Raw genomic sequence first — 15,250 nt, 5'->3', positions numbered from 1 at the left:
CCTAATATCTAACCTAAATCCGCTCTCAACTAGTTTACACCCGTTATTCCTAGTCGCTCCCTGGGGCGCCTTAGTAAACAGCGCTTCCCCTATTCCCTGTTGACCTCCCCTAATAAATGTATAGGTGGCCACAAGATCTCCCCTCACCCATCTCTTGTGAAGGCTGAAGAGATTCAGCTCTCTCAACCTCCCCCCATAGCGTCTATCACGAAGGCCACTAATCGTGCGAGTAGCCCTCCTCTGGACCCTCTCCAGATTCACCACGTCCCTCTTGAAGTGCGGCGCCCAAAACTGGACACAGTACTCCAACTGCGGCCTGACCAGTGCCGCATAGAGGGGGAGCATCGCCTCCTTTGTTCTATTAGTCACGCACCTGGTAATGCACGACAAGGTGTGATTGGCTTTGTTGATGGCCTCATTACACTGCCGGCTCATGTTCATCTTGGAGTCAATTATGACTCCAAGATCCCTCTCTGCCTCCGAGCTGCTGAGAAGGACACTCCCCAACCTATAGGTGTGCTGGGTGTTCCTCCTTCCCAGGTGGAGTACCTTACATTTATCTTTATTAAATTGCATCCTATTTCTCTCTGCCCATTGATCCAACCTGTCCAGGTCGGCCTGAATCTGCTCCCTGCCCTCCGGTGTACTAACTCTGCCCCATAACTTGGTATCATCAGGGAACTTGGAAAGGGTGCTCTCCACGCCCTAGTCCAAATCTGTTTTGTGCAGGCTGTGATGCCATTTCGCCTCTGTACTAATCTACAAATGATAGCAACCGGCCACCAGGAATTCAACAAGAGCAACAGGTCTAGCAATAGTATTTGTGATGACAAGGGCAAAAAAAATGGGTCATGTCTGACGACTTATTGTTGGTCTATCTAACTAGTTGATCTTCCCTCTTACCTTGTCATAAAGCTGCAGTGTCTCCTGGAATTTTGCATGCAAGCTTCTGATGAGGCGCTGTGTTTCTAAGAGGGAAAAAAAAAAAAAAAAAGAGATGGATTAACTTGGGATGTTCGGTTCTCACAGCTGGAACCTTCGGAGACAACAACAAAAAAAAAGCTTTCACCAAGCAGCTGCATTGTACAAACTGTGGTGGCTGGTTTCACTTGAAGGCAAATACTTTAAAACGACAGTGCAGAAGAAAATGTACTGTCAAAGAGAAGAAGAAAACGACAAGCCACCACTACGTATTTCTGCTGATTTCCTGGCAGGTTTCTGGACCACAAAGTCAAAATCAGAATAAGTCTACCATGCAAAAGGAAGACCCATACAGAAATGGAAGAAGCAAGGCAGAGAGCTAATGAACTGCTGAAGGAAAACTATTTTCTGTAAGGATTTTGGCAATAAAAGTATTGTTTCTATTGGAGGCGTATCTGTGATGCATCTGGCATTGAGACGAGCAAAGCTAGTACAAAGGGACACTAAGGATTAAAAAAACAAAACAAACCTCACCAGACTTTGGGTTTATCTTGGATCGCACTGTACAAGACATCAAAAACAAACCCAGTTACACAACCAGCTTGGGTGGCAATTAATGCTAATTAAACCTGATTGGAGGGAGTGGACGTTTTCTTGGATACTTCACAGGTACTTAAAGTGATCAAGGGGCTTAAGTCTCTAGGATCCCAGAACAAGAGGCCTTGTCCTGGGAGAAATCTATCATCTGCTTTACCCTTATGAGAAGATCTTTCTAAAGAGAGACGAGCAAACCGCACCATCTTGTGGAAGTCACAAGGCAAGGCAAGAGCAACTAAAAAACGATCCTGGCTATTTGAATCACAGCACGCTGCTGTTTGAAGCGATATCAGCTTTCAAAAGCGTTTAAATCTCATTGGTGTCCATGGGATTTAGGCGCCTTGAAAAAAAAATATGGAAGCAGGTGCTTTTGGATTCCCAAAGGTGAATTAATGGAACTTTTTAAAGGTCTGTATCACAGCGTTCCTCCAACATGGAGAGAGACGACAAATCACAGTTCTCTGGAAGAAGCCAGAGAAGAGTTGCACCTTATAGACTAACCGAATCTGACATGCATCAGCTTTTGTAAGCAACAGCTCCACTTGGAAGAGAGCTCACAGTTCTTTAGAAGCGAATTACAGACAGACTTAGATCACCCACAGCTCTTTGCCGCGGAGAGGCATGACTCATCTCACCTCCAGTCAGTCTCTTACCCGATGTGTTGTACGTCTTTGACTTTGGGTTTTCTATCATCTCTGGGGGCTTTTCTTCTGGTGGCTTCTAAAAGGAAAATTCATAGAAATGTTGGAAACCAGGTCTGACCAGAGATCCTAACTTGCTACACAATTTGGAGGCCACGTTGGGTTGACTGAAGACCACAGAAGCCACAAATTCAACTCAGTTCTTACGAGGCTCCCTAACTTTCGTTCAACTGGTATTCAATAGCCAAGCATAACTATAACCATCTTACCAGAAGACCCAGAAGGTTTAATGTTGGGGTGTCCGACTCATCCAGTCCTGCCAGGCCAGATCCAGGCAGAGCAGCAGCAGGACAAGTGGCGTTAGCAGTGGGGGTGTGCACAGCCATTGCTCCCCGCCTCGCATTCCCAATGGGGGTCCACGCCCCAAACCTGCCCCCGGCATTCCCAGCTCCCCTATGAGCCCCATGGGCCACATGGACATGGTCACGTTGGCTGGATCTTACCCATGGTCATAAGTTTGACACCTCTGGTTTAACATATTTAACTTGAGTCCATTAGGTTTCCTGCTAAGAGCCCTGTACTTCCCACAGCACAATCCTGACGTAATACAGCTATTTCTCTATCTTTGGATCCTTACAGAATCAGAGAGAAGTAAGGCTAAAGGGACCTCTGGAGCTCATCTACTCAAACCCTTGCTTGAGGCAGGATCACCTCTATCCCAACCATCCCAGACAAGTCCTTGTCTAACATATTCCTAAAAAAAGACATGCCAACCCCACTGCCCAGCCATAAGGCGTGTTGCCCAAAGACCCCACAGTGCAGCAGGTGGATGAGGGCTGTCAGTGTCCCATTGCTACAAGGCTTGTTTAAATGCACTTGAGAGACACTAGGAAGATGGCCACCCCCAAACACAGGAGGCAACTACTGCCGCCCCCGCTCCCTTCCCCATGCGCACCACAGAGTAAGATTCCTTCCTGGTCCGCTGGGTGGAGGGACAAGACCCTCTAGCCGGGAACCTCCAGGTTTCAGTCCCAGCAGGAGCACTGGCACAGCCCAGTCACAATCCCCTGCCTTGAGTGCAGCCAACACGCAAATGAACCAACCTGCCAACTGCTTTCCAGGCTCAAGCCTTCACAGCCAGCCTGTGTAATGTCTGGGTGTATGGTCACTAGAAGCGGGCTAAAAGTACCTGTTCTGTCACATCTTTCCCCTGAAGCAATAAAGCCCTATTTCTCAGTCACCGGTCTGTAGAAAAAAGGAGTCTCTTTAGAGGAGACAAAGGTACCTCTGGTTTCTTGGACTCGCCAGGTAATTTATTCTTTTCGTTGCCGTGGTCTTGTGCTTCAGTGCTACTCTGAAATGGCGGGCGTGGCCTTGGAAGAAAGGCAGCGGCAAATCTGCATGCAGATACAGGAGCCTCAGTCAAATGCATGTTATCAGCCAGACCAAGAGAATCTTTCCAACAGACCAGGTGTTTTTAACATGGGAAAGCACGTTAACAGGCCAGGGGACAAAGGTTTGTCTGCTTCCAAACGTGACAATCTTCTGTTAGAACATAAGAACTGTCGTGCACTGGGTCAGACCAGGTCCGTCACACCCCGTCTGTGTCGCACCACAGCAGAGCGGATGCTCGATGGGAGAGCTGGGGATGACGATGCTTTCTTCCCCACTGTTCCTCTCTCCCTTGCAGCCTGTAGCACTTAAGGCCCAGGAAATTCCGATTCTGAGGCTGTACCCCTAACTCCTGTGCTCAACAGGCATTGATGCCCCGTTCCTCCAAGAATGTGTCCAATCCCTTTGTGAATCTGGCTAAACTCTCCGCTTCCCCCAGTATTACACAGTAAGGGTGGCAGCGAACTCCACCCTTTCGTTCCATGCGGAGCGAAAAAGAACTTCCTCGTGTTTGTTTCAGTTCCATGCTACGACCCCTAGTTCTTGTATTGCGAGAGACCGTCAATAATAGAGTCCTCTTTACTTTCTCTTTGCCATTTAGTATGTTATAAATCCTTCATATTTTGTAAACCCTTTGTGAACCTGTTCCAATGGACAACAGCTAAGCTCAAAGTTTCTCCTGGAGTCCACATGTGTTACTTTGTGGACCTCACCTTGTACTTGAGAGCTTGAAGGAGATATTAGTTCTACCCTCCATCTGCAATACCAAAGCATCTAATGGATTTCATAGAATCACAGAAAATGAGGGTAGGAAGGGACCTCCGGGGGTCACATCTACTCCAACCCCCTGCTCCAAGCAGGACCAGCCCCAACTACATCATCCCAGCCAGGCCTTTATCTACCTGGGTCTTCAAAGCCTCCAAGGATGGAGAGTTCACAACCTCTCTGGGGAGCCTGCTCCAGTGTTTCACCACCCTCCTAGTGAGAAACTTTTTGCTAATATCCAACCTCAACTTCCCTTGCTGTGTCTGGATCCCTTTGCTCCTTGTTCTGTCATCTGTTCCCAGCTCCATCCTCTTTGCAACCCCCCTGCAGGGAGGTGAAGGCTGCCATCAAACCCCGCCTCAGTCTGCTCTTCTCTAGACTAAATCAGCCCAGTTCCCTCAGCCTCTCCTCACCAGTCATTTAAAGCGGACTAGCCATACCGAGAGTCAAGGAGACCTTGTTCCTCTAAATCACTTAAACAAGTTTGAAAATCTCCCCCACGACCACTATTTCACCACCCTGACTTCCATTTGAAAACTCCTGTGAATACACTTTCCAAGGACTCAAAAATACCATCGTGAAATGAAATGAAACTGGGCATTCAGAACGCTCTGTCAGGCAAGATAAAGTCCCTATTCCAAGAAATCTGAAGCCTGAGTCAGGCACTTTAAACACTCAAGGTGATTATCACACTATAAATATGGTCTACTGCAGTGGTGGCCAACTCATGGCGTGGTCAGCCTGTGTGTGGGGCATACAGCAGACCGGGCAGGGAGCAGAAAGCGCAGCGGATCAGGTGGGGGAAGGGGATCGGAGTGGCATTTGTAGAGGGTGCGAGACTAATCTGTAGCCAAAAGGCTTGGCCCCCATTGCCCTAACTGGGACAGAGTATTACTAAGGGGACGTGCATATACAAAGGTACCCCAAGGTAAGCGAGTGAGCAGACACACAGTAAGGTAGTTATTCTGAGGCAAATGCCTACGGGCGGTGGTTTCCAGCCTTGTTAGACTCACGGTCCTGCCCTCAGAAAATGCCAGCATTTAGCTTTTGCTTGGTTCCAGCCCTAAACTTCTGTGAATCTGTGGTTTTTGACTAAGAAAAAATTCGTAGAGCCATTCTGTCACACAGAACTCAGCAAGCCCACAGAAAGGCAGAATGGTTTGGAAATGCTGATTTTCTAGCTGAAATCTCTGGGTTTATCTTGCAAATCATGCAGAGGCATTCGAATATCTAACAGAGTTAATATTGCGCGGTGCCCTTCAAAGGATCAGATAGCACCTTGGTTAAGAATCACTGGCTTACACACACACTTCAGCCCTGTGGTAGATGTCACGGAGCTTGCACACCAGCGCAAGTGGGGTACAGCTGATGCAAACTTCACACCTTCCTACCTACCTCACAGTAGCTCGGTTTGTGTGATCGCACCCCCAGCCCCCTCCAGCATGGTATTTTGGGGCTGAGAAAGCCTGCCCGCCCCCACCTATTTTTCTGGCAGCGTGAAAGAAATCTTGCAGAAATGCTCAAGCGTGGATTCAAGAAGAAGTCCTTCTCCTCATCCCTTTCTTCAGGCGGCTTCAGATCTTTCAAGCAGCCATCAAATTTTTCTGTGGCAAAAAAAAGAAAAAAAGACAGCACTGTTTAGTCAAGAGTTCCTGACTCAAAAAGCATCCAAGCCAGCACACAGGTTGGGAGAAGGGGGATAGATGGTTGTGATGAAAAGAAGTGTTAGACATATTAAAACCATGGCTGACAGGGCTTTACAGCCATTAGCCAGTTAATCCTCATGCTACAAAATTAAAAATGAGCCTTGACGACACACAGAAAGCTAGATTAAGACTTTACAGTGATCTTTTCCTCAAAAAAATACACCTTGAATGCATTCAGCAATGATTTTTGGGGGTGATCTCTTATTGGACCACACATTCATTCCAAAAGAATGGAAAATGATGACAAAGGAAAAGTTCTAAGAACTGGGAGGCCATCTGGCTTAACAGGTAGAGCACTGCATTGGGATCCAGGAGAGAGATCCAGTCCTGGATCCAAGATTAAATCAGCAAGCTGCTTCCCTCCATATGTGCCTCAGTTCTCCCCCCCAATAAAATGGGTATAATGATCCCAATCTTCACAGTAAAGGGCTTTGAGATACGCCAATGAAAAAAACAGTCCCTAGTACTGACATAGATCTTAGAAGAGAAATGTAAACGCGTTGGATGATGACTGCAAAGATTTGCATTCCAGAAGAGAAATCATATGCAGCACAGCTATTGCCTGGATGCTAGGGGGAGTCACCCCTTCAGGATCATAACTGCCTATGTGCAGGACGCTGAATAAGCCCCAACTCTGGAGCTGGATGCTTTAATGCCACACTCTATCAGACTGGCTTTAAGGACAGTTCAATACATGGGTGTGATGATGCACCACAGTGCTGACAACCTCCTCATGTGTGCAACACACCCGTGCACCCAGGATGAGGACCTGGCAAGCACCAACGATACAGCAGTTGTGTGGCTCCACCACATTAATGAGGTGTAAAGGGGGAAACAAAGTATACGAGAGACAGCAAGCAAGTGCAAACTCCAATGCAGGCAAATACAAGTGTTTCACGAACAAAGCAATTCAGCAAGCTACTTCCAGAGGTGATATTCCCCCAAAAACCCCACAACCAGGCAGTTAATCCAGGCCGTAGCAATACATTATCTTCCCGGGATGCGTGCACCAGCTGCACTGGTTTGAAATTTGTTCTGCTGTTTGTTTCTGCTGCGTTTGAGGAAACAGGGCTCTGTTCACAAGAGAAAAATACATACGCCAACGAGACACCGCTAAGAGCACTGTTGTTATAAGTCAGCTGTTACTCATTGAAAACCTAATAAGGCTCCACAAGGCAAACCACTGCCGTTGCCGCTTTTAATCTTCATGATTTATTTGCATCGAAGCGTTACCTTCTGCTGGGGGGTCCGTCAATGTCTCAAAATGATGCTTGAGGTACTTTTCTTGTTCGGGGGTTTGGGGCAGAGAGACATTTCGTTGGGAATTCTCATCCACGTCCATTGTTTCTACTTCCACCTCCGCGTCCCCGTCTGAGACCGCAGACTCTACGGTGACATTGCATGTGCCAAGGAAAAAAGAAAGAGGTGAGCTGCTGAGGTGCACCAAATCAGAGCAACACAGACAATATTTATATTTGCTTCTAGACGCTGAGCCAAAGCATTTCATCACATCTTTAAGTAGCCCCTAACTCTGTGGTTCTCAGGCTCGTTAGATTCAAGATCCCGCTCAGAAAACGCCAGCTTTTAGTTTCCACTCTGTTTTTGACTACAGAAAAATACCAGAGCGATTCTCCGGCTGCAAAGAACTCAGCAAGCCCACAACAGGTTAGAATGCTTTTGGGGGGATGGATTTGCATGGGAGATCTCTGGATTTCTCTTGAGAATCGTGTGGAGCGGTTTGCACACCTACTTTGGTACCCTTAAAAGGTTCTCGCAGCGCCCCAGCTGAGAATCACTGCTTGTTCTGGTCACAGACTTAGCTACACACAAGATGCCAGTGTTTTACTGGATAGAGCTCACCCCATAAAAAACCAATTGTAAATACATAGCCAGTTGTCACAGTTTAACAAAAGATTGTTTGAGCCCTTGTCTCCTGTTTGATTTCCCATGTCTGTATTTTAGCCTTCCAAAGGGCGGCAAAGCCATTGTGTTTTCCTCGTTACCTTCTTGCTGCAGATCAAAAGTAGAGGCTTCAGAATCCAATGAAACTACGGAGGAAGCTTTATCTTTGCTGCCCTCCTTCTGATAAATGGGCTGAAGAGGCAACTCTTTTAAACTTGTCCTTGGGAGGAAAAGGAAAAGCAAACAGTTAGCCACACAGATGGAAGGAAAAGTAGCAGAGGGACGGGATAGGGCAACAAGCAGCAACTACTGGCAATTAACTTTGTCTCTTTCCTCTTCACCTATCTGTCTGATAGATACAGCAGGGGGAAAAGAACTGGCCCATGGTGGAAGCAGGTCTACCAGAGTCTTCTGATATGAAGCTGAATTTATCATCGATTTATTCAGACCCACCCACCAGCCCTGGTTTGATGCTCTCTGACCCACCTGGTACCTTCAAGAAGCCACATTAATAAATAGCTATCTGCCCTACTTGGACTGTAGAAGAACTGAATATTAAATAATGACAAGTGACGGAGGCGAGGGTAGCTACCTCCATGGCATATCAATATACAGGGGGACTACACTCAAAGAAAGGGATCTCAGGAGATGGTATCTAGCCCAACCCTCTGCTCAAGGCAGGATCAGTCCTGTCTAAACTATCCCAGGCAAATCTTTGTCTAACCTGCTCTTAAAAGCTACCAAGGATGGAGATGCCACCTCTCCTGCACTGAACCGCCCTCACAGCAAGAGAGTTCCTCTCAGTCTCCACCCTCAACTCCACTTGCTCCAGTTTAAGCCTGTTGCTCTTTTCCCAACCCATGTGGCCACAGAGAATAGTCTATCACCATCCTCTTTATAAACCACCTTTTGAGTATTTGAAGACTTATCATATCCCTCCCCCCAGTCGTCTCTTCTTCAGACTAAATAACCCTACCTCTTTCTGCCTTTCCCGTCGTGTTTCTCAGACCTCCAATCATTTTTGTTGCCTTTCCCTGGTTTCTTCCTTGAAGTACAAGTCCCAAAACTGGACACAGTTCTTCAGATGAGGCCTCACCAGCACCAAATAAAGTGAAGAATCACTTCCCTTCAGTGCCAGATGAAGTGATCCCTACCAGTGCTTTGGGAAAGGTAATTCTATATCCCACCCCACTGCCCAATAAGATCTATTTGTTAGGAAGTCCTGAACCCTGCTCACTCTTTTTTGTTATACTGGGGGTGTCACCGCACCATTCTTCATGATCCTCTGCTCCCAGAAGCAGTTCAGTCTAAATCACAACGATTAGCATGACAGAAGCGGATTGCGAGGGATGGTTTCAAGGGAGATAAGATGCACAGGCCAGGGATCACCCCCCATGCTAATAAAGTGACCCCAGGAAAAAGCAAGGGTCGCAGGCCAGGACTCAGTTTCCCTGCTCTGTTGGACAAAAGATCCTTCTCTCAGAGCAAAGGGCAAGACTACAGACGCTGGACCCTGACCTGTATAAAGCCCCCAAGACAGAGGGATGGGAGATTGGAATTTGCTTCAACCATGAGGACGGATTCAGAGAGCCCCGGGGCCTCGCCACCCAGCAGGGAGTATGTCTGTGTATTCTCTGCTGTATGTGGTTGCTTTGGTAATGCTGCCCAATTGTATAGTCTGGAGGAACTTGCTTTAGCTTCTCTTGTACTTCTCCAGATAAAATAAAAGCCCCCAGAAACATCCTTTCACGTAACATGGGCCGACAATGCGAGGTCATGGTTGGCAGGGCTAACCGGACCTTGTCGTGCATCCACAGGTGCATCTCGAGTAGAGCCAGGGAGGTGATCCTCCCCCTCTATGCGACGCTGGTCAGGCCGCAGCTGGAGTATTGTGTCCAGTTCTGTGCGCCCCATTTCAGGAGGGATGTGGACAACATGGAGAGGGTCCAGAGGAGGCCACCCGCATGATCCGGGGACAACAGGGCAGACCCTACAGTGAGAGACTACGGGACCTGAACCTATTCAGCCTCCACAAGAGAAGGCTGAGGGGGGACCTGGTGGCCGTCTATAAACTCACTAGGGGGAACCAGAAGGGTTTGGGGGAGACGCTGTTTCCCCTAGCCCCCGCTGGCATAACAAGGAGTAATGGGCACAAGTTGATGGAGAGGAGGTACAGATTGGACATCCGAAAAAACTACTTCACAGTTAGGGCGGCTAGGAGCTGGAACCAACTTCCAAGGGAGGTGGTGCTGGCCCCTACCCTGGGGATCTTTAAGAAGAGGCTGGATACCTACCTGGCTGGACTCATTTGAGTCCCGTTTTTGTTTTTAGGGTTTGTTTTTTGTTGTTGTTGTTCTCCCGCCCTGGCGGGGGGTCGGGCTAGAAGATCTATTAGGTCCCTTCCGACCCTAAAACTATGAAACAGATTAGTCCCACTTTAGAAATCTGATTGGGGACCTTGATACAACGCTACATATAAGGTTTTAATTTTAATAAGCCGATACACACACATTTCATCACTTTTTTCCTTTTTTAACATAGCAAAACTCACCGGTCACCCTCCAAGAAGCTGTCCCCAGCCTGCATGGAGCATGTGCTGTTTTCAGTACTTTCGAGAGATTCGACCTCCTGATTGGCATCATCCTCCAGAAAGATATCCGAGGGTTTGAAGTTGTCAATGATGTTGCTTGGGGAATTCTCTGTCTGCAATAAATACAAAGCCACGTTTCTCCCGGAACAGAGTTTTCAAGCTGTCTGATGAGCTGCAGCTGGATGTGGTTCTTTATGCAAGGTTGTGAGTGCCCAAAGATTAGATCATTGGGGACCAGACTTTTTGCCCCATGAGCTGGATGGGTGGTGCTATATCTATCCACAGGCCAGATCGGGCACATGGACTCTATCTGGTGGGCATGGCAGGGCATGATCCAGACATGGTGGGGACTGGGAACATGGCCTGGTCCTGATCCAGCCATGGGGCGGGGGGTGGGGGAAGGGAACAGTGCCGAGCCCTGATCCAGCTGCACAAGGCATTGGACTTTGGCACCAGGGGTGGGACAGCAGTACTGACTGCCCTTGTTCCCCACTGCTGTATTTCTGAACCCATGGGCCAAATGCCATGGCTCCTGGGGCCGCAGATTAGACTGACCAGTAAGCAGCAAGCACAATTGACAAGTGACAGTTGCTGAGGTTTAAAACTAATCCCGAACCCCACGTCTTTGTGCCCTCCTTGTGAAGGTCAAAAACATCCAAGCTCTGAAGTGCAAGTCGCTGACCTGCAGGAGCAACGAGTCCAGATTCTTCGGTTCCAGCTCGGTGTCACCCACGAAGCTGTTTTTTATGGGGGTGAAGTAATCTGCATCCAGGAGGGTTTTAATCGGGTCTTTCTCGGCCCGTTCAGCCCATCGGCCTTGCGGCTGGTAATCCACCCGGGGCAGGTATGTCATGCTGTCCAAGTTATCGGTCTCTCCCAGCTAGGGAAGAAGGTTTTAAGAATATAAGTAGTGCCATGCTGGAGTCAAACCAAATGGTCCATCTAGCCCACTACCCTGACAGCAACAACAGCAAGGAGGAGATGTTTTATTTTGCCCCATGGGGAGCCAGCCATTCTGCCAGCCAGATCCGGCCAGTGGGCCCAATCCGGCCAAGTGGAGGTGGGCAGCCTGGCCCGAGAAGGAACATGGCAAGTCAGCAGCTCTTACTTGCAAGAGAAACAACACACACAGGGTCTTAACCCAGCCCCTTCATACAGCAACAAGTTCTCCAACTTACCAGTCTCTTTGCCCACATTGGCAGTTTGCCATTGGTCAGTATGAAAACAGGAGCTGGAAAGCAAAACCGGACGAGGCATTAAATCATTATTTATGACAAAGCCATGAAGCATCCGCTGCAGGGAAGGGAACAAAGCGTCCAGTAAAATCCAGACCTCCAGACTTCAGATCCTGCGACCTAAATACAGGATTGTACTTGACTCAGTACATCCCTGTGTGGTTAGGGAGAGCTTTATACTATTTTCCCACCAGGCAAACTGGCAAGGATCTGAAGAGAGGCTTGGAGTGAGAGTAGGGAGGCAGAAAGGCAGGTCATAGGATCACAGGAAAGTAGGGCTGGAAGGGACCTCAGGACATCTAGCCTAGCTCCATGCTCTAGGCAGGACCAGCCCTGACTAAGCCATCCCCAGCATCTGCTCTTGAAGGAGATTCCACCACCTCTCTGGGTATAATTGTAAATGGGCCAGGTCCTATTTCGCCACAGTCCGGGCTGTCCAGCTTCAGAGCATCCAAGGCTGTGAGCTGTGCTGACCCCTCCCTGCTCCCCTGCCCCAGTCTCCACAAGCTGTCCTGTGCTGTCCCTGGGGGCTGGGAAGGGAAGTTGGAAGAGAAAAGGGGAGCCCGACAGCCAACGTCCTGCTTATATAAAAGGTTGTAGCATACACTCGAGAAATCCCAGATAGAGACCATGCCCGTTACAGAGGAAGGCAACCCCCCCCACAGTCCATACTAGTGTGATTAGGGGGTAAAATCCCTTCCTACCCCAATGTAGTGCTGAACTAGCCTAAGCAGAGGGGCAAGACCCTCTAGCCAGGACCCTGAAGGGCTGTTCCCAAGCAGGAGCATTGGCATAACCCAGCCCCCAGCCCCAACCTGGGCTGCAGCCAGCACCCAGTGCCTCTGTGGCACGCTTAAAGACACCCTGACACACGAGGCAGAAAAGAGGGAAATTCCCTCCCAGCCCCACACAGAAGCCAGCAAAGCCATGGAGCAGGGGTCAGCAACCTTTTGCCCCCAGGAGCTGCTGCTTGTGACCCAACCCTTGCCATAGGCTACAAATCTCCACGTACCTCCCCCCACCCCAGTGATCAGCAGATGATGTGCAGGGAATAGATGGAACGAGGCAGGAGGCAGGACCCCAGAGACAGCCTCTCCGCTGTCTCAGCTCCAGCCTGCTGCATTCCCAGAGCTGCCAAGGGCTGGATCCAGGAGGCTGTGGGGACCTGAGCTAGAGCGTGCCTGTATCCGAGTCGTCTTTGGCAGGGGTCTGCAGAGCGGACCCTTCTTCCTGCTCATCGGTTTCATCGTCAGCATTCGGGGGAGACCTCATTCCACTGGGTACGGCCACGTACGTCTTCCGCCTGAGGGTTGCAAACGTACAGTAGTTACCAGCACCCTTGCTTCATGCTGCCTCCTTCCTCATTGCACCCACATGTAACTTCATAGCCAAAAATGTTAAAGAAAAATAATCGAAGAGGATATATGGGACAGATCCAGGATTTGACAAAATGGGGTGCGGGAGCAGGCACCTATGCTGAGGGCTGCCAGCTGCATCCTGGATCGGGCCACTGGAGTCTCTGGGGACTTCTTTAAAGTCCCCCAAGCAGGTAGGACTCCCCCGCTCCCTTCCCTTCCATGCTCAAAGGTGCACCCGTCCCCACCCCCTCCTGCCTGCCACTGCTGCTTTCCCCTCTGGCTTGGGGAAGGGGGAAGCTCCAAAGCCTGCTGCAGCTGGGCTGTGCAGAGGCTGGGCTCAGCAGCAATGGGTGGGAGGGGAGGGGTTCTTTCTCCCCAGGCCTGCTCTTGGGGGAACCCCCCACCCTGCCCACTGCCGTTCCCAGCAGCCTGACTGAAGAGGGCAAGAGCAGCTTTGAAGCTTCCCCCACTCTGGGACAGCAAGGAAAGCAGCCATGGCAGTTGTGGGGTGGGGGCACTGTTGAGCAAGGAGGGGAAGGGTAGTGGGGGGGATTCTTATGTGCTACCACGGTGTGGTCCAGTCCAGGAGGGGGGTGTAGCCATGCCACTGCACCCCTGTCTGAATCTGCCCCTGAGAAGGCCTCTATGCCTAGCCCCAAAATACCAATCAGAGCCCAGCTAAATCAGGCAGGCAGGAGGCACACTCTCTTAGCTCTCAAGCATTCAGAAGTCCCTGCCTGGATTCCTGCAGCCCTGATGCTATGACTGGCCAGTATGTGGGCCAAGGCTGCTGTTCTCAATGTTTGGTATTATGTGTCTGGTTCTGGGCAGCTAACGAATACACCTTTCCTCCCGTCTGGCAGCTCCCCTGGCTGGATCCAAGCAGGTTGGCAGCCGTAGCAACAGCAGAGCTTGTGGCTGAATGATGGCAGGGGACCAAAAGCCCTAGGCTCCCTCCTAGCTCTTCCATTTAGCACCAATGCCCCATCCCACACCTATCACAAATTGCTTAGATAACGCCCTGCCCCTCAGTTATTCCAGAAGCCCAGACACCCTCTAGTATATGCCTCATCTACCTCAGCTCAGTTACTGTATTCTCTTGCATACAAAACACATACCTTCCCCCCACCTCAACACACAGCCGCTGGAAACTGGGCTGCACGTGATATCCAAGGAAATGCAGTAACAGAGTGGGAGTCAAAGGCAACTGGATACAATCCACTCCCCCAGTCTGGCTACAGAAACTGCTGTGCCTCAGCTGGATAAGCCTCAAGTCACTCTGCTCAAGAAAGCCTTGACTTGATCATCCTCAGTTTTACAGTTAAGTGGTGGCCACCTCCATGTCCTCCTTCCACAGCCACTTGAAGAAGGGTATAGACTTTAAAGTGGAAGATTATGCCCATGTGCAAGTGTGCACTCATGCAAATGAGTTCATCGCCCAATTTGCATAAAACAAACACGCAGCTGCACAAAACTCAGTGACTATTACAGTTAACGAAAGCCTGCTCCCATACCTGATTTGGTTAAAACAGTTTAGACCCCGTGCTTTTTTCTGCCGCTGCGTCTCATCAAGTTCGATCAAATGCTGGTTCATAGAGTTTGTAATCTCCGGGCCAAGTAGCCAAATAAACACGCAGCTGGAAAGGGGGAGAACAATTAACCTCCTTTGAATCTCAGCAAAGGAATCTTTCAATTCCTAGTAAAGACTAGCCAACAGTATTCTAGTCCAGCTAGCTAAAGACATCCAGAATCATTTTATGAGTATAAAATACACCTTGTGCTAGGCCAAAAAGTCTTTTCTCAACTGCCAGAGCCAGCAGGAAAAAAACCATCCCAAAACACCCATCAAGAGAAAAACTAGACTCAAAGAGCAGGTGTTTCTCACCACACCTGCTTACAATCAAAATCAATGCCAAGCAGGCAGATCCAATCTAACTCCCAGCGAAGTTAAACTTGGACCTATAATATTCCACTGACAATGCTCCATTAGTAGCAGAAGTAGCCAGAACTGCAGCATTGACAAAGTGTTGTTAGCCTCCATCAAGGGATCTACCCCTACTGGGGTAACCGCCCAGCAGCTGGAAAAACCTGCCCCCAGTCTCAGCAGTCATGGTGCAAGACGCTGTTTAGGGTGATGAATTGT

At 49.2% G+C, this 15,250-nt stretch overlaps 1 protein-coding gene across 2 annotated transcripts in view; it reads right to left on the bottom strand.

Annotated features, from left to right (window-relative positions):
• WDR62 (WD repeat domain 62) overlaps nucleotides 1-15,250 on the bottom strand; it is a 35,840-nt gene that overhangs the window by 2,707 nt on the left and 17,883 nt on the right. For both annotated transcript variants that reach the window (XM_025214339.1, XM_025214338.1), the window contains 11 exons: nucleotides 14,622-14,744; nucleotides 12,931-13,052; nucleotides 11,693-11,745; nucleotides 11,197-11,394; nucleotides 10,476-10,627; nucleotides 8,026-8,144; nucleotides 7,256-7,408; nucleotides 5,797-5,920; nucleotides 3,445-3,556; nucleotides 2,172-2,238; nucleotides 904-968 (listed from right to left, as the gene is read on the bottom strand). In XM_025214339.1, the coding sequence (XP_025070124.1) occupies nucleotides 904-968; nucleotides 2,172-2,238; nucleotides 3,445-3,556; nucleotides 5,797-5,920; nucleotides 7,256-7,408; nucleotides 8,026-8,144; nucleotides 10,476-10,627; nucleotides 11,197-11,394; nucleotides 11,693-11,745; nucleotides 12,931-13,052; nucleotides 14,622-14,744 (1,288 nt within the window). The remainder of the gene's footprint in view (nucleotides 1-903; nucleotides 969-2,171; nucleotides 2,239-3,444; nucleotides 3,557-5,796; nucleotides 5,921-7,255; nucleotides 7,409-8,025; nucleotides 8,145-10,475; nucleotides 10,628-11,196; nucleotides 11,395-11,692; nucleotides 11,746-12,930; nucleotides 13,053-14,621; nucleotides 14,745-15,250) is intronic.

The sequence above is a fragment of the Alligator sinensis genome, unplaced genomic scaffold, assembly GCF_000455745.1.
Source record: "Alligator sinensis unplaced genomic scaffold, ASM45574v1 scaffold107_3, whole genome shotgun sequence".
NCBI lineage: Eukaryota > Metazoa > Chordata > Crocodylia > Alligatoridae > Alligator > Alligator sinensis.
The sequence above is the reverse complement of the archived record's forward strand: the minus strand, read 5'-3'. Positions and strand labels throughout refer to the sequence as shown.